The sequence below is a fragment of the Astatotilapia calliptera genome, chromosome 6, assembly GCF_964374335.1.
Source record: "Astatotilapia calliptera chromosome 6, fAstCal68.1, whole genome shotgun sequence".
NCBI classification, from domain to species: Eukaryota; Metazoa; Chordata; class Actinopteri; order Cichliformes; family Cichlidae; genus Astatotilapia; species Astatotilapia calliptera.
The window spans coordinates 19862181-19881894 of NC_137427.1; the positions used below are offsets into that span (position 1 = coordinate 19862181).

The 19714-nt window shown below is 37.9% G+C and overlaps 1 protein-coding gene across 13 annotated transcripts in view; it reads right to left on the reverse strand.

The window, feature by feature from the left end:
• The window catches only part of camk2d2 (calcium/calmodulin-dependent protein kinase (CaM kinase) II delta 2), a 46316-nt gene continuing 26602 nt past the window's right edge, over positions 1 to 19714 (reverse strand). The window contains exons 6-22 of one of the 13 annotated variants that reach the window (XM_026170888.2): positions 19270 to 19342; positions 17608 to 17710; positions 16932 to 17015; positions 16615 to 16709; positions 16104 to 16226; positions 15826 to 15909; positions 15521 to 15563; positions 13224 to 13261; positions 11734 to 11793; positions 10287 to 10331; positions 9962 to 10010; positions 9394 to 9492; positions 9041 to 9061; positions 8584 to 8659; positions 5846 to 5940; positions 3811 to 4036; positions 1 to 1601 (exon numbers count right to left, since the gene is read on the reverse strand). In XM_026170888.2, the coding sequence (XP_026026673.1) occupies positions 1598 to 1601; positions 3811 to 4036; positions 5846 to 5940; positions 8584 to 8659; positions 9041 to 9061; positions 9394 to 9492; positions 9962 to 10010; positions 10287 to 10331; positions 11734 to 11793; positions 13224 to 13261; positions 15521 to 15563; positions 15826 to 15909; positions 16104 to 16226; positions 16615 to 16709; positions 16932 to 17015; positions 17608 to 17710; positions 19270 to 19342 (1318 nt within the window). In that variant the 3' untranslated portion in view covers positions 1 to 1597. Of the gene's footprint in view, positions 1602 to 3800; positions 4037 to 5845; positions 5941 to 8583; positions 8660 to 9040; positions 9062 to 9393; positions 9493 to 9961; positions 10011 to 10286; positions 10332 to 11733; positions 11794 to 13223; positions 13265 to 15520; positions 15564 to 15825; positions 15910 to 16103; positions 16227 to 16614; positions 16710 to 16931; positions 17016 to 17607; positions 17711 to 19269; positions 19343 to 19714 lie in introns of all 13 variants that reach the window. The other 12 variants (XM_080302921.1, XM_026170887.2, XM_026170890.2 and 9 more) reach the window with 12 other exon arrangements.

The following is a 19714-nucleotide window of genomic DNA, read 5'->3' on the forward strand; positions in this document are numbered from 1 at the left end:
TTATCACATATTTTAGCTGATTTATTTATTTCTTAAACATGTTAAGCCATCCATTGCCATGCTGGCAACAGTTACACACCAGATAAGGAGTGGTGCATTGCATTGACATCATACGTTTTGTCGAAAGAAATGTTTATCATATTTTCCCTTTTAAAAAAGAAGAGACAAATCAGTCGAAAAGAGCAAACAGTAGGGATGACAAAGACACTGCCATTGTCCTGCAGTGGTAAGACCACTGGCTAGCAGAAGCACTGATCGCCAAGGAAGACATCCCAACATTTATTACAGTCCATTGCACTTTCTCTCCTTCAATTTTCTGATACCATCCTCTTGCCTTGGTGCAACTTTTTCATTACAGTGCTTCCAGACCTATTAGTCCGACCACCAGTTTGTATCACTTGACCTGACAGAAGGCAAACCTTCTAGTGCTTTTGTGCCATCTTCATCATCTGCACCACCTCTATGCAATTGGCAAAATAACACACTGATATGACAAGAATAAAATGACAAAAGAAACCCTACATACAGTTATACAATACAAGTACAAACGTTATGAAAAATGAGCTTGTTTTCGTCTTATTTTTTGTACAAAATGTAAGTGGTGCTTCGGCAACCCGGAGTTTATTCTCCTCCTCTTAGATATGAGATTCCGATATTTGGATGGTAACAATAACAATGTTATTGTTTTTACAACAGTTCCATGATGCTGGAGGACATTAGAAACATTTGGACAGGACTGATGCACAACATTAACAAATACAAACAAACAAGTCAGTGACTGACAAATCAAACAGAAGATATAATAGTTTCATATGATCTTAGCACGATAACACCCCCCTCCCCCCACCATGCACTACACAATAGTCTTGGATTTTCATATATTACATATATGCTACATTCTCTTATTTCTTATTTCACTTATATAAAGGCAAACATATCTCAACGCAAGTGTAAGCTGCTCTGCTTTTCTTTACATTTAAATTAGTACTATAGATTGAAATCTGACAATTTAAACAGTATGACTTAGCTCATAGCAAACATAAATGTAGCTCATAAACTGGATTTTACGTAAACTCTTAAGTCCTCTGATAGCAAGAATAGCAATTTCAGTATTTGTTTTTGTTGTGTTTTGTGTTTTTAAACCAACAATCACAATGTATATACATCACCAGAACTAAAGCAAGCTCAATTTTTAACATTCTGATCTTCCAAATGTTTTTGAATTGCACACACATAAATACACATAAAAATACATAACTATTTTTTGGGGAGAGGTTACAGTTGTAGATCTTTAAACATCTCTATTTTATATTTAAAATGCATACCAAAACATCTTAAAAAAACAAACAAAAAAGATTTTTTTCTCAATATGCTTGTTTCATAATGTCCAAATACGGTGTGCAGCCACCCAGTGGTGGTTTCGAATGATGTCCATTAATAAAATGCCATAACAGTAAAATGTAGTAATACTTGTTTCCTGTGGTATGTCATATCCTTATGGAGGGGTCAAAGAGCAGTCATGAACTCCACTAGATTTGCTGATGAGGGTTCTTTTTTCTTTTTCTTTTTTTTTATGTGACCACATGTTGATGTTCCATTAACTGAAAAGACAGAGAGCAACCATGTGAATCTTTGCTGACAAGACAGCATAAAAAGGATCTTTTGAGAAAACATATTAAGCCATGTAATGGCATGAAATGAAAAGCACACATCAGTGAAAGTGAAAAGTACTGGCATGGTACTGGCATGCAAACAGCTCTGCGATACTGTTTACTGGTAATATCCCAGAAATGCCAACAAGACACTTGCACAGGTGTGTTCAAATATAATGCCAATATTTATACTTAACCTTTGCAAAGCAAACAGTTTATACACGATATTATGATCATGCCATGCCAAGTGAACATTTCCCAGGCTCTCAATTCAAAACAAATCAGCAGGAGTTCTTTCACTTTTAAAGAAAGTCTGCACGGAATGCTTAAGGTGATATTTTATGTTATACAACTACAGTTTCAGCGCATTAAACAGCCCCGATCAAAAGTTTAAGAACACTTGAAAATGGCAAAAAATCATATTTTGCATGGTTGGATCTTAACAAGGTTCCAAGTAGAGCTTCAACATGCAACAAGAAGAAATGGTAGCGAGACAAAACGTTTTTTTGAGCATGCAATTAATTAAAAACAACGGTTAAACTGAAACAGGCTTTATGGATTTATGGATTTATAAACTATTCTAATCTTCCCAGATAGAAAGAAAGAAAAAAATCATCAAAAATCATTCAGAAACTTTTTAGCTACCGGTGCTCGTAGCACTGGTTTACATAATCTAGCTACAATACCGTCCAAACATATAGAGCCACCATGCATTTATAATATTTTGCTTCCATGGAGCCAGATTTTCTTTCTTTCCAAATTGGTCTTTAGCAATAATTCTCCTGGCTTTCTGAAGTTTTTTCAGTTGTTTTCTTTGCACAGTTATTCGACCTGGCCACTTTCAGAAGATGATTTGTTGTTGTTGTTGCTGTGGTTTATTTTGATTTGTGTTTACTTATTAGGCCACACAAATGAGACTATGAATTGTTCATTCATAAAAAGGTACCTTGCTGACAGAATTAACTAACCAGTGTTTGTCTACATATAACAGAGAAATGAACAAAGAACTAACTTTTGTATCTTTAGGCACTTTGTTACTGAGAGCCTTGTGGAAAAACAGTTCCTGAAGACCACTTAAAGATATTAGAAGAAAGCTAGCTAAGACAGTTCAGACTGTGTTGGAGAATAAAGGTGGTCACACCAAATATTGGCTTTGAAGCTTTGATAAAGTGATAGAGTAGGAAGCCCAGGACATAGAGGGGGGTTGTGGTTAAATTAATATTACATCATACCGTAATACAGAAATTCCCTGCTTTCTCAATAGTGAAGTGATAGCTGGTACTTATTTTTTATCTTAGTAGGAGTAAGGAAACTTCGGGGAAATTCAAGAGCGACAATGCCAAGCCTGGTATAATTATTTTTGCTCTAACAATAAAAGGATGTCGCTGAATCACAAAAGAACGCACACTTCATCGAACAGCTCATCCTGGTTACCTCCCTTTTTTCACCAAGCAGAAGCAAGAATGTTTCTCTAGAGGTAAGCATTTAACATCTAGAAATATAAAGAATGCTTCCTGCTTAAAGTACTACGACAGCTTCGTTTTCATATTCTACTTAATAATTCCATTCTCGCCGTTTCTGTTGTAATACTATATATGCAATAGTGCATATGTAAAACAGTCTTCAAGGTTTTCTGACTGCCCCTTTTCTGTTTCTTTGTCTCATCCACTACATTGGACAACGGCAAGTTTTATACCAATGTACTACAGCTTGATCAAAACATGAATTGAAGTTGAATATGTTGAGCTCGAATTCCACACAATGGTAGTATGTATATGAAACCTCATACCTTAATTTTTAAAAGAGTAGAAGAATATAGGTGCAGATAAACAGAATCATTTTTCTAAGCATAATTCCACGATCGTTGTTGGTTATATTCTGTAATATCATTTCCTACAACTTCATCTGAATAATGTTTGATAATTAAAAAATAAATTCAATGTCAAACAGATGTTTAAGTGTTTAAACAGATAATTATAATTACTGACTGAAATAAGCTATGCGGCTGGTTAAGCACAGAGAGTGTGCCCTCTATTGATTAGGTGCAACAGCCAACAGTGATCATACCCCGGAGCCCACAGCTGCATTACATTAGTCAGGTGGTACATCTATTTTCCTAAAACACATTTTCAGCTTTGCAGTTCTTACTGTCTCTTACTGGGGGATGCTGGGCGAGCCAGAGCGATGAAAGTGAATGTTCTGCCACTTTCCATCACGGCGGTGCCAAACTCGGGTCTCCTCAGACTGCATGGTGCGAGGCATGCCACTGCCATCCATGTATTGGGTCAGCCGAATATAGGCAATACATGCTGCATTTTCCCCAATAAGGTGCACATGTGGGTTCAATAGGATGGTGTGAACTGGCTTATTCCCTTTGGACAATGCTGCAAATGAAACAGAGAAAGATGCCACACAATATGTGAATGTTATGGGTAGTATTTCCCCACTTTCCACACAGAGTTGGCTAAGAATTGCTCCTTTTTATGTCAATATTATACAGCAGATACAGTTGCATCAAAAACAAAATGCTGATTCTTCTTTGGAGTATTAACTGATATGAAATCAGAGCAAGTGAAGTCTCCATATGTTGATGCTGGATAGTGGACAAGCATGGGGTTGCCAAGTGATTGAGGTTTCTGGGGCATATCTGGTTTATCTGAACTATTTTTACCCAGACTGAGGACATTCTGCCATTTATAGCAGTCATTATTCATGAGTGATTATTTTTTTTTTGCTCCAAGGTTAGTCAATGCCCTTGTAGTTTAGCAGCAAATATGAACAAACTGAACTAAATATTGATATAGGACAAACAATCCAGTCCAACTCCAGTAATGTTCCTATAATATTGTCTTTCAACAATCCGAATAACTCCTTGGTTGTGAACTGGACTTTGTTATTTTAGGTATCTTAATCATATTATCCCTTTTTTGTGCATTATGTCCTCCAAATAAAAGTTTCCATAGCTCTGTGCACACATTTATCATTTTGACAAGCTTAAGTCAACTATTTACAAATTTATGAACTGGTGTTGACATGCACAGATGTACTTGATAGTGTGAATGTTGAAAAGAAGATTAATATGTCATACATTTGTTTTCCTCAAGGTCTTTTTTTATTTGGCTTGTTTCTGTTTTATCAGCTCCCTAAAGAGGGATTTCTATTGGCAGCTCAGATTAGTAGTTGCAGTTATTTAGAATAGAAATATCCTTTATTGTCCCTCATTGGTGAAATTTAGCTGTTCCAGCAGCAAAGTAACCACCAGATGGAGAATGCAGATTCAAAAAAATTAGTTAGCAGTCTTAATGTTCGACTTTGTATTAAAACAAACTACAAAATGAAATTTTTTGTTCCTCCAGTGTAGTATATTGATTGTGTTTGGTCTCTTCAACCATATGTTTTCATCAGAACATTTAATGTAAACATGCAAGTTCTCCCCTGCTGAAAAATCAACAGTTCTCCAGACTGTGACTGAGATAAACGACTTGTGCATTAGTTCATTCATCTTGTCATACCAATGTAAGCAAACATATTTATACTAACTCTCTGTGTTTAACCTCCTAAGACCCGAACTCTTTCATGGTATGCATTTTTAATTTCTCTTTGCTATTTGGGCTGATTGGGACCTGATGAATGTAAAAACAAAGAATTACCAGATTTTTTTTACCTGACTTTTGTTTCTGAGAAAAATGAGATCAACATATGAGGACATTCGTTTTAAATTTTGATAGAACAGTGGCAGTAGAATGGCCTCGTACGTGGATATCAGGCCCTGGTAGAGCAAAATTTTGTATTTTGGTCTAGACAACCCAAAATGTGATGTCCACATATGTGGACACCAGGTCCTAGGAGGTTAAAGACTCCAGTACTGTTACTTAAACATAATCCTTAATTACTCCTAGTATCAAATGCTGATTCGAGGTCAGCCAGCTGTTTCTAACTCTTACACTAAAAGCTGGTAGATTTTAGTTGCAGATATCTTTTGCATAAGCAAAAGTTCTCTTCAAATTCTCTTTTTAATTCTGCAAATTCTCTTTCTAATTCCATTTTAATTTGTCAAATGTTACCCAGGTTGTTAGTAGTTTATCGATTTTCTTTTGAAATGCAGAAATTGCAGGCAATTCTCCATATGAGTCCTCAAGATACTGCTAGAGCAGCTTTTTTTCTAAAGTTAGAATTAATCGTCTTGAACCTACCATTTTCAAAATAAAAGCGATGGAAGTCATGTCCTTCCACGAGGTTGCCCAGGGCCTCAGGCTCAAAGGAAGTCAAACCAGGATCACAAATTTTCCTGTTCCACCAGAAACATAATGTAGCATCAGCAAAGAAGACAAGCAAATAAGTCTATGAAATTATATATATATATATATATATATATATATATTTATTTATTAGGGGTGCAACGATACTCGTATCGATATTGAACCGTTCAATACAGTGCTTTCGGTTCAGTACACATATGTATCGAACAATACAAAATAAATTTTTAATTTATTTTATCAACTTTCCTTCTGACGATGCTGTCTGTGTTGAGCGCTCAGTGGTTCAGCGCTCGACAGTGCAGCCTAGGCGGAGTAGTCAAACGCAGATTCACTGAGTGCAGGGCAAGCTAGCAGACAGAAGTTAAGCTCTCCTTGCAACATGGCAAATTGAACCTCCCCCACCCTCATTCAGATCTGGCGTTTGGAACTATTTTGGTTTTCATGTGACGTATGACCCTGAAGGTAAGCGCGTCATGGACTAAAGTAAAACAGTATGTTGGATGTGCCAGGCAATGCTCAATTACATGGGTGGGAGCTAGTGTGTTAGCACAGTTAGCTCGTTAACGTGTTGGCCGTCCAGCCCCATGCAAGGCCGATCCGTAGTAGCTCGTTAACGGAGATTTGCCGTGTTGTGGCGTTAACGTCATTTCAACGAGATTTACGCTGACAGCACTAGTGGGAACACAACAAATATGACTGCACATTTACGCCGACATCATCCTAGTGCAAAGACAAGTGGAAGCAGACAAAAACAACAAGCACGCATGCTACAAACTTTACCCGGGTCATTTAGACAGCCGTTAGCACATGATTCTCCTTATGGGGACCTGATATGTTTAATATGCTGCTGAGAATATAGCCCAGAAGAAGCGTATAGTATAGCTTTTATTTTGGAAAGAGCCATTTCTCTATAATAAACTCTCTTTTCCAAAGATGAGTGATTCCTCAATCAGATACAGGGCTCGCAAAATCGAATGCCCGACGTCCTGGGGCTAGTGATTTTTCCAGTCGGGCTACCAAAATCTATCTCTGCCCTGTCCGTCGGCCTATCGTAGGAAGGAAAAATATATGTCAATGCTTTTGCATTCTTTCGGAAATGTAGCTGGGTAATTATGTCATTGGCATCGGTGAGCCACTGTCAATATGTGACATATTGAAATCGCGTTTGAATTTGCGCTTGTTTTTTGCTTTCACTTTGCAATCGCGCGAACTGTGTATAGAGAGCGACAGCACTGATTGGTGAGTGATGATAATTTGTGCACCAATTTCTCTGACATGTCTTATCAATCGTTAGCTTACTATGCAAACATGACAAGTGAAATCTCCCGCAGCAAGCTTAAACATGTGAGAGGTTGATCGCGCAGAGAATCGCTGAGCGTTATGTTAGTGCGTGTGTAAAAGGAGCAGGATATATATTGTAGTGGGTCAGGGCTGTTCGGGGTTCTGTTTGTACAGTTATGTTTTGTTTATGTTGCCATAGTGACGGGTGACGCCCTCTCGCTGCGACAGTGTGTCCTTCCGGGGTCAGAGGGCGGCCTGTGTGTTGTTGTTGTTGTTGTTGTTGCTGTGCTGTTGCCGCGCTGAGCAGTTAGCTAGCGGCAGTGTTCTTCTGCAGATGTCAATAAACGGCTGTGCTCCCTGGCTAGCTCACGGGAAGCAAGACCAAACGATACCTCCGTCTCCTCCTTGTCTGAGCTCGCCACAATATTTTAGTTCTGCTGAGCCAAATAAGACAGGTCAGGGTGAAGAAGTGAGAGCCAAAGAAAAGCTTACCACAAAACGGAAAAGTTATGACAAATCAGACTATAAGGCAAAAAGAAAGTGCAGCTTTATGGTTTCATGGACAAAATCATTTCTGTGGCTGCAATATGACGAGCTATATAACCAGGGCTGCACATAAGTGGTCCGCAGGTGTGCATTCGCTGTCAAAATAAAAAACAGGCACAAGATAAGAAGTTGCAAAGCATGTTTGCATACATCCGATTTTCAGGAGGAGGACAGACATTTGTTTAGAACTATTTTAAAGATGTCGAAGAAGCTCCTTTAAGCAATTACTTTGGTGTTCCTCCACCTCCAAAGAAATGTCAGAAGGAGTCCGAACCACAAAAGAAGCGCGTATTCTCGGAAAAGTAGTTGTAGGAGGTGAGCTGGCTTCAAACAAATGATGAACGCACAGAGATGTGGTGCGGAATGTGCCGTGAAAATTTAATAAATGACAAATTAAAAAGGCATGAACATTTTTTTTGTATCGAAAAAATATCGAACCGTGACACCAAAGTATCGAACCGAACCGTGAATTTTGTGTATGGTTGCACCCCTAATAAATATATATATATATATATATATATATATATATATATATATGTATATATATATATATATATATATATATATATATATTATTTGAGGGCGCCTTTCAAAAACCCAAGGTCACCTTACAAAAGAACAGAATTAATAAAAGAAGCAATAGTCATAGAATACATACAATAAGTTAAAATTGCAAAGCAGAACTTGACAACAGATAAAATCAGCACTAAAGCGAATAAGCCAGTTTGAACAGATGTGTTTTGAGCTGTGACTTAAATGCGGGAAGAGAGTCTGTGTTTATTAGGCCACATTATATACACATTATAGTTATGTTACTGGGAAAACGTGAACAGAAGGGAACTTACGCGTAGGCCTCAAAGTCTCCATTGTTGATAGATTCAATTAACTGCTCAGTAACTTTGATGATTTCTTGTTTTCGAGCTAAAACACAAGATCACAGAAAATCATCAGCTAAACTGGCATAATAAATGTGTTGTTACTATATTTCAGGCAAATGTTCAGAGTGCAGCTACAAATCAGCTTCAGATGAGTTCTACTCTACGGATTTGCAGGATTTTAAGGTTATTAGAAATGGAAGGCGCTCAAGAAAGGATTTCACAACATTTTTGATCATTCATGTCTGAGTCCAAAAAAAAAAAAGCTGGAAGAAAGCCTCCCATGACTAATAGTGATATCAGGCAGGAAAAATGCAGGATGACAATATATTTCACCCAACAAAGCTCAAATGAATCAAGACAAACCAATGTCAGATGCAAGTATTTGCTGTAAAAGCGATTTAAACTAAGTAATATTGACAGTTACCTTTATTGTTATTGGTGCAGGCTGGGGGATATTGAAAAAATTACTCAATTTGTGAAACAACAGACATGTTAAATAATATTTTTTTTTAAAAACTGTAAGAAGTCCTTCACCTTCAGACGAAAGGAGCAAATAGGGTCATAAACAGAGGTTTCATTTTATTGAAGAAGGGATAGTCACTGAGGAGTAACTTTCTTAAATCACAGACTACTGCAAACACCCAGTGGTCTAAGAAAAGGATATGATCTGAACATCACGAGCATGGCATTTGAGACACTTTATATATAAGGAACACTACCTCACAGGGATGACTGGGTAAGCAAAATAGGGCATCTTCCCCATTGTGGAGGACTTACTCTGAATTGAGGAGTTGGGAGTCTGTCTTGAGTCAGACATCTGTGAGGAACGGCTCTTAGAACTCAAGATACCACTCACTAAGCTGCCCAGACGAAGGGCTGAGATGGGATGATTGAATGATTGAATGATTGGGTGTCCAGTGTGTATAAAGGGCAGAAGACGTAACAAAGATAATCATGTATGGTGAGAGACATAGCGAAAAAAAGATTTTCTCAACAAAAACACATAAAAGGAGAGTAAAAAAAAATGCTGAGTGGAAACATTTAATAATAAAAACATAAAATGGTGGGCACAAAAGCAGCATGTGTTCCCATTTTTGTATTAACCTAGGAGTACATGGATGCAGTTGGAGGAGAAGACAACGAAAGAACAGAACAATTTCCATTTTGCAAGAGTTAAAAGCTAAATGGGAGCAGGAGTAGTTAACCTGCTGTTAACTGCGTAACAAAGCAGGATGTAGAAAAACACAGATGGGAGTGACCAGTCTGACTGGAAATCATGAGGACTGACTAACATTACCAGTGTAGCAGAGATCTGCAAGTCTGTAAACCATACAGTTTTTACTACCTTTCACATCTTCATCTTCAATGGTGGTGTTGGCACTCTCAATTGACTCCTGACAAAAATGACAAAAAGATTATGGACACATAATACATGCTTCTTTAATGATATCATGCAACATGCATTTGTAATACAATTAAGTCTTAAATGGAGAGTTTTAAAAGCTAAATGGTCTCATAAACTCTGATTTATGAGCAAATTTGCTTTATTCTTGTTGGTAAATTGGAAAACATTCCTGTTAGCTCTTACTAAGAAAGTCTATAGTACAGGAGCAAACAGACTTAATATTAAATGTAGCCATCAGTGAAAGTGAACTTTGTTTATGTTATACCTTGTTTCCATCCACAGGGTTGTGTATCACAGTTGTCTGTGGTTCCTAAGAAAAACATATAATAGGCACTTGTGGGAGCAAATACTTCAACAATGCAAGAAAAGTTATGATTGGGCAGATACCTCTGAAGAAAATGTATTTTGTGTATTTTCTAAAACTGACGGTCAAGAAGATGGCCAACCACTTACATCAATTACTCATTACAATCTTTAACTTTGTCTATCTGTAAATCTATTCATCACAATGTATCTGAGACCAAATTCAAATGTGTGCGTCAATTTCTTGTTTATTGTATTTCTCATTCTTTCCACTCTTTCTGTATTGTGTGGTCTTTTTTGCATCTGATTTTCTCTCAGCAGCCCTAGCCAGTGCCCTCACTTGGTAATCACATGTCTGGGTTTTTGTAGAATTGATCCTGGTGACCAGCTCAGTCTTTCTAATCACTCACCCAGATTACATAAGATTATAACATCAGCGGCCTTGTGTGAGTGTGTATGTGTGTTTGTGTGTTGGGGGTGGGCGTGTGTGTGTGATGATGGAGTGAGAAAGAGAGGAAAGACAGATGTCATGTGCATGTGTTCATGCGTAATCAACTTGACAGCAAATGGGAGGACAGAAAGTCTTTGACATCATGCATAGTGGCAGTCATGTGGCCTGACGTAGACAGCAGACACCATGCCCAAAGAACAACTATCCTCACAATCCTTACAGTCATGCACAGACCAACTATGCCAGTAACAAATCCTACAAAATGCACATGTGGATTACTGTCAGCAATTTTACTTTTAATTGCATATCTAACAGATGTACAGTACAATGACATGAAAGGACTTCATGCATGGTACAAATGAATAGAGCAAGAAAAGAAGAAGAGTTTCTTAAGAAATACAAGAACACAAGAAGTGGGGGGGTTGAGGTAGAGGTTACCCTAACCACAGAACTTCATGTTCATTAGAGCTTAATCCAAACGTGTGTGTGTGTGCGTGTGTATATAAAGACTTAACTTGCTTTAACCCAACGTTAACGGTGCATAAATTCAGCAAATCCAAACTGGCCAAGCGGTATATATCCCATGCATGCACTGCTAATTCAGATGAATGAATTCATAAATACATCAATCTGAATTATAAATATCTTTCATAGATAGCTTGATGAAAAAATCTGGAGCTGGGACATGCTGCACAGTTACAAAGGTCTATATGCACTATTTCATTCAGGGATAGTCTATTATTGGTGCTAGACATGTATTTCACCCCACGTTACTACAATATCCTTACATGTCTTTTTTAAAAGTTGAAATCTTCTTATCAAAGGTTGAGATCAAAAAGAATATGATCTTACAATGTGGAAAGGGTGAACCTGAACCTCCTCCACAGGATGTGAGGCAGGTACATATAGAAGTTTTGTGAAAGAAGCTGTGAGTGTAGATGAGAATGTGTGTGTATACCAGTGCAGGGGCAGGGCCAGTGTCTTTAGGACTGGTCACTGTGTTGGCTTTGTTGTTGACCTGCAGGGGGGCAGTGTAGAGGGGAGGGACATGACACATACACACTTCTCAGACACACACACTCTCTCACATCGGCTACAGACCAAAGTGATCATCCCAACTCTTCTGTTTGAAAGCTCTAATTTCAGTTCCTATTATATGTTACCATGCAAAACTAAATTATGGAGATGATAAAAAAAAGGATTTAACATAATGACATGTGAGACATCAGAGGCAGCTGGAAAAAAAACCAAACAAACTCTAATGTGTCCTAAAGGTCACACTCTGATGAAGCCAACAGAGCAAACAGATTTAGAGATTCCCAGAGCAAATGCTTGTGATTGTGTGCCTTGAAATCCTATTCGTGAAAATCAAAAACAGGACTGGAGCCAGGGGGCAACCCTAGAGCCCAACAAAAGCTGAGATCATTCTTGACTTTATGTGAAGAATGCGGGGACAGCGCATCCTTTGTTCATACAAATACCAGATGGCCTGGTTGTAAACCTTTTCAAAGTTTCCACAATGTACATATACATTCCAAAATATCCCATGTACGCAAGATGGTCAAACTCCCATGATCCTTCTTGAAAGTTTTGCAAAGGTGAAGAATGGAATCAGCAATCAGCCGGAGCCTCCTGTTCAGCACCCTGTTATAGACTTTCTCCAGGAGACTGGGCAGTGTGATACCCCAATAACTGGAGAACAATTTCCGGTCCCTCATTTTGAAAATGGAAACCCCTGTCTTACTGCTGTCTTACACTCCGCCTCCAATCTTTAACAAGGCTCATTCGGACTTTGTGTCTCCAGACTCTCTGGGAAGCAAGAGGAATCCTTCCAGATTTAAACGCACTACACACAGGGGCTTTCAACCAGATGTTCCCAGTTCACCCTCACTAGTCGTTTGGGTTTTTCCAGGTCTGTCTGAGAACCTTCCTCACCATCTGATCTGGCTCACTCCTAGGTGGTGATCAGTTGACAGCTGTGCTCCTTTTTGTGCTTTTTGTGTCCAAGACATACGGCCTTAGATCACATGATACAACAAGGGAGACTGTTATTGACCTTTGACCTAATGTGCTCTGATACCAAGCACACTGATAAACCACGTATGCTAGAGCATCATGTTACTCTAAAGAAACACTATAAATGACTATGGAAAACATGAGTTTAGGTAAATTCAATAAATACAAAAACTAAAAAGATCAATAATTTAAAAAGAGGATGATGAGACCAGAAACATAAGCTACGAACAAGCTAAGAAAACTAGGAAAGCTAAGAAAATAATACCCATTTCCCACATCTTTGAGTGACTGTCCCTGAATGATAATGTTGTTAAGTGCAAAATGCATAATAACAGTAGTAATAATAATCAATATGGCTTCTCAGACACTAAACATTCCAACAAAAATAATGCAAGAAACAAAGCATTTTCTTCATTGTGCAAAGCAGCTCACCTTAACGCCATCTGGCTTCTTGTTGAGCAAAGTCTTAGCTGCTGTAGAAGGAAAGACAGAGACAACATTTCAGTATGAGGTTCAAGAGAGTCCTGTGCCAGAGGCTACACAAACATGCAGCAAGCATATCAATTTGTGCTTATCTCCAAACTCCAGGTGCAAGATCCAACTGCAAGATCCATAATGCAATCCAACTGAAGCTCCAAATAACATAACTTCTGCAAGGCTGTTATCCTACTACATACTTACTCACATGTCAGGGCTGAAGGGTGGGTGGTTAATTGGGTGTATATATAGCAGGTGATGAAAAGGTTAATCTAACCAACTATCTCCAACAGGCTCACACACAACATTCCTAAGTCGACATTTGCCCACATACCCATGCACTTGTATATTTGCACCTACGCATATGCTCCCACCACTATTCCTTAACTTTATTTTCCGATGTTACATAGAAACTTAACACTAAACTGCATTACAATAATCCATGCTGCATCTTTCTCTAAATTTCTCTGAGATTGTAAATTAGCACTTATGCAAGGATGAGATTCTGTAGTACACTTTAAAATGCCAAATGTCATACTTTCATGCATGCGCGATTGGCTATTCCACACTATTTCCAAAAATGTAGGGGCACAGTATAAACAGAAAATACAACCAGAATTAAATTATCAACAAATCATTTAGACTACACATGTAACTGAAAATAATACCAAGGCAATTTGACAATTTTTTTTAAATTGCTTTTCATTTATTACAAGCATATGCTTATTTGGAATTTGATGTCAGTTGGGAACTGAGGAGGAGTGAGACGTTATGTAGCTTTGAAGGTGAAATGTTTTCCTATTTGTTGCTTAATGTATGAGTTCAGCTTCTCATCAGTTTCTGGCTTCTTGTGTTGAATTCTTATGTGATTATATGCCAGAGGTTTTCAGTGGATAACATGTCAGGAGTGCAGGCAGCTCAGCTAAGCAAGTGGAAGGTGTTGTAATAGATGCTGTCTTTCTGAAATAAGCAAGAACTTTCCTGAAAACAATGTGATCTGGATGCGTTTCTCTAAAACACAACATTTTTCACCTTTAACATTTTATACATCTTTACACTACTGTCAGTTATATATATAAAAAAATGTTATTTGCATTTTACACAGTGTCCCAACATTTTTGGAAACATGACTCTAAATGAAAAATAAGACCTAAATGCCAATGCTTATTGGTTGGGCTCAACCTCATACATTTCACTGTCATTCCAAAAATCCTTACCTCAAATGGTTACCACAATTCAAACAAAAAAGGAAAGAAAATTGAAAAAGGAAGAAACTGATAAATAAAAAGAGACACAAATGAACAAATGCATTTCACTGTAGAATGAAAAGCAAAAGTAGTCTAATAAGAGCATGAAGAATATGAGATAGGTCAAAAGAAATGTATATTTAAAAAAAAGTTTGGCGTCAAAATAGAGAGAGAATGGTAGAAAAACAGCTTGAAAAATATAAATGACTCGTGTTTAGCAATGGCATTCTTATGCCTAGTTTCTTTTTTTAAAGTCTTCTAAAATTCAATTTTATTTCATTTTAAAACTTAGAGTTTCTCCATATTTTACCTTTTTATGGTGTAAGCAGCAGAAGATTCACTTTTCAGAGAGTACTTAACCAAATTATTATCAGTTATTAAGGTTTAATAGTTCAGGTTAGTTTAAGTGGGCTTGAAATAGTTATCCATAGTCAGTGTACTACCTACAACATTCATAGTTTATTCCCCTAGTACTTCCGATACCATCACCAATATCCTGCTGTAGACAAGGCTGGTTACAACCATTTATACTCTATGTATCTACCTCTTGATTCGTTGGTCTACCACTGTCTTCACTGGTTAATATATACTAATGTGTGAATTTGGTGTTTTAATGCCTTAGATTGAATCTAACCCTTTAAACCCTTAAAGTTTTAAAGTTGAGGCAGGTTCTGCTCATTACTGTTTTTAATCAAACTTTACTAGCTTATTAAAAAAAGCAGTATAATAGCTTTATATCACCTCAGTAATTTGTTAATCTCATCCATAATAGTTTTAATTTGCCAGTACTCATGTCCGCATCCTCTACTGCAGGTATTACACTGATGGATAAGTTCATAAATTCCCACTTTTTTAAAGATCTCTTTAACAGCTGTAACGCCTTTTTAGCTTCCAGTTTTGTTTTTTCCTTCTTCTTTTTTTGTTTTTTAGGACAAATGCTTGTAATTTTTAACATAATATGTTTGGGAAAACCAGGTTTTGGACACCATGCTGAGAAAGACATACCTGAGAAGTTTCTTGTGACTAGCAAAGTGGTCAATATTGCTCCCTGCATTGACAGAAAAGAAGGAAAGAAGAAGGAAATGATGATGGGCGAAAGGAAGGAAGAGAAAGAAAGAAAGATTGATTAAAAGGTTGTAGCAAGAAAGAGCAGCATAGCAAAAGGACAACTCGAAGGCTTTACAGAACAAGCAATCATTTTAAGTTATAGTGAGAAGTCTTGAGCAAGGAAAACAGAAAAGGAGAGGAAAAAATGGCTGGATGGATTGTTCTATATAAACAGAAGCATGAAGGACTGCCAGAAGTCTCACCTTGAGTTTCCTCCTGGCATTGAATTTCTTCAGGCATTCCACAGTCTCCTGCCTGTGCATCATGGAAGCGACAGTGGACCGTTGCTGCAGGGAGAAGATGAGAGGATTTGAAGGAATGGAAACAATGGGTGAGAAGAATGTATGGCTGCGATTTTGTGGGCAGTGCAACTGTCACCTTTTGTGTGTGTTCATGCTTTTTTTTTTTATTTCTGTGTGCATCTGTGTGTGTGTGTGTTTGTGCAAATATTCCAACATCTGGGAGTGTGTTTGCCACATACGCAGATCCAGGGGTGTTTTAGGGCCTCTGCAGCAGTGATGCGTTTACTGGGGTTGATGGTTAGCATCTTGTTAATTAGATCTTTGGCCTCAGGAGTTACAGTGTCCCACTCCGGTGATGGGAACTGTAAAAAAAAAAAAAAAAAAAGAAAAAAAAAAGTGTGTCATATATACAGCATATATACAAATACAAAACTACAGAGCTCTGAGGATTCTGTATTTGTAGCAAGCCAGGAAGAGAGGAGATAACATCAGAATTATTATCCAATTTTCAATTTCAGGTTTCAGATGTTATATTAGTGGAGAGAAAAATCTTTAAAGGCCTATACCAATTCAAAAATCACAGTGGCTGTGTCCTGAGCTCCCAGTGATGCTACAGGAAAACTGAGCAGATGGCCAGATGATGAAATGATCCTATGTGCAAATTAACTAAAATAAAATGTCACTTTTTGTTTTGTCTGACTTTATTTACCATTTAGTTTTTTCAGTTTTGGATGATGTATATATGCTTACATCATAGGCCCCAGCCTTGATTTGTTGATAGAGGCGATGTTGATCCTCATCCCAGAAGGGAGGGTAGCCAACCAGCAGGATGTACAAAATAACACCTAGAACAAAGTGACATGCACACAAACCCATGCATTTTAGATCTTTATACTCAGATACTATTTGTTTATTTTAAAAAACAACATGGTTTCTTTATTTAGCACTCCACAAAACACTCAGAACAACTTAAAGTTTCAGTCCTTGTAAAAAAAAAAAAAACAGATGTCTTTGGACCCAGTATTAGATCCAAGCAGCTACAGTGAGACAATTTGAATGTTATTTACCACAGGCCCACATGTCCACTGGTTTCCCATATGGGTCTTTCCTCAGAACTTCTGGAGATAAGTAGCCTGGGGTGCCTGCAAAACCTGGAGGAGTAATATGAAAGGATATTTGGAAAGGCAGGTTGGTGCAGGCCGTAAAATGACTGTGAGACAATGAGTGTTGTCTTATGCTGATTTTTGAAATTTCACTTTTTCTTATTTTGAATAAGAGACTCTGCTAAGAGACATCTGTTGTAACATTTTTATTCACAAGGAGTCAAGGCTTTGGCTGCCATTTACCCTCTGTGGATTTAGGGTGGTTCGTGTGAAACTCTTTATTCCTGCCAAATATTTTGTTGACAGTGTTCTTTGGAAAACTGAATAACTCCAATATGTCACATGAAATCTATTATCACGTTGTGCTTTGGCCAGGATGCTGTCCAGTTCATGAACAAAAAGAAGCCTACAAAAGGTTTCTATGGGACATTTAAACCAATTGGTGTATGTGCCCCTACTTGTCGAGATTAAAGAGATTCTCAACAGATTAACACTAAATCCCCTTTTATTAGTATTGCCCCAAAACTTCCCTAACATTGTCAAACATCTATATGGCTGACTTAATATTATTTATCATTACTGATTGCTTGCTTGACCAATCAGCTATTTCAAGTTGGAAAATGGATGGATGAATACTCACCAAACCATGCCTGCTGGTCCCCCTGTACCTCGATAGCCAGCCCAAAGTCAGCCAACTTGACCGCCGCCCCCTTCAGCTTACTGGCCAATAGAAGGTTCTCAGGCTGGGGGGGGCGGAGTCAAACAGGTTAGAGGTGAGAGGTCACACGCTCTGGGAACAAGCTGCCCACAGACACAGATCTAAGATCAGATTAGCCATAGCAATCCCAATCAAAGCCATTAGAGGTCAGTGACACTAAGCTGCTCTTAAATCAGTGTCTGAGGCAACTCCCTTTCTGCCACATCAATGACAGAGAACAAAAATGTGCACGGGACCAGATCTCTACGTGACCACGGACATGTTTCACACTGGAGCTGTGGACTTGCTCCCCCAGCCTCATGGATTCAAAGGGAGTAGAGGTGATGTGTAAATTAAAAAAAACACTCTACTATTAGAATCCATGAGCAGGAACAAAGTGCACACTGCAGGGAGAAGGATACAGGGGGCAGCTGTGGTGGAACAGGAGACGTGGGTGTAAAAACAAGTGACTCTCAGCCACATATGTATAATGACACACACTGCACACTAAGACAATTTAGCACCATCATAAATTTATGAAAGCCAACAGCATGCACATATATGCACACACATTTAAACACATACGCACTAACAAAGGCGCAGGTGCAGAAAGGTCTTTGCTAACCTAAGGCCAGTTAGACAGTGTGCTCTAATGAATAATGCATTTCCTAACATTTAGAGACTCAAAACACAGGCAGCCTGTGAGCAGTCACTTTATGGCAGACGTATGACTCAACAGGACATAGACAGTAACTGACAACTAGACACAGCTACATAACGATTAACATAACGATGAATAAATCGTCCTAATTTTGAAGCATGTAAAAACCTGAAATTGCTTCAGCAAAGGAAATCCTAGTCACAGAATGGAAATCTCAAACTTGGTTATTCTTTCTGGGGTGTTTTTGCAGGCACAAGCTCACAATCCATTTAGTCACATTGAAAACAGCTTTTTTTTAGCATTCTCCTGCCTCTTTGCTTAACATCAAAATGCTAATGGCAAGTTGTGAGAATACGGGCTACCACTGGAATAGTCATGACCTTAAAAATTTTTTTCACATCTCAACATAATTTTTTACATAACTATGCGAATGGGGATCATTTCTGAGTGTCTGTCTTGTGATTGCCTCTATTTTTAACCAGCACTGCATTACATTACACAGTCATACATCTCACAAAATTACTGCCATGATAACGTCAACATACTTTCAATCTGTCTTCAACATATTAGAGGTATTAGAAGAGGTTCCTCCTTCTCTACACGAGCAGGCAGGGGGGTACTAGCCACGCATACTAACTTAACATAGAAGAAGACAAGCAGGCAAGAAGAAGTGTCGGAATCTGGTAGGCTCGAATCAAATATTTGCAATATATTGCCTTTTATTACTTTTATTGCCTTCAAAAGAAAGAATGAACAATGTAATAATTAAGAAGGTTGATAATGGAGAATTTAATTTATTTATTTTATAAAACAAAACATAAAAGAAGCAAAACAAAAATATGTAAAGGACAAAATGGAATTTTCTCTCTGTTGCTACCAAGTCAGGACTTTTTGTCTGTCTGTTTGGTCAACAAGGTTGCAGCAATGTCTGTGGTCATACAAACCTTCAGGTCCCTGTGAACGATTCCATTAACGTGGCAGTGATGGACACTCTCCAGGATCTGCTGTATGCAGTGGCTGAGGGTGGGAAAGTGGAGGAATGAGATGGATCAAATTAAAAGGAGAGAGAGGGGGAAAAAAATCAAGAAAAAATATATTTTAAAAGAGGATACTAGGGAAAATAACCGAGAAGAGAAGAATAACCTAATTCATAACACTGTTCTCGTCATCAAACTTTTTATGTGAGATTTATGTGATATTAAGCCTCATGATGGGAACTTATTTCTGCAAAAAGTTAAAGTTAAAGACATGCATAACATAAAGACATAGATATACACACACACCCCTTTCTTTCTCCCTCGAGATGCAGCTTTTCAGCATAAAGCTGGCAGTGTTAGGTAGGTTGTGTATGATTAATATTGCAGGCTTTATGTCATTAATCATCTTTAT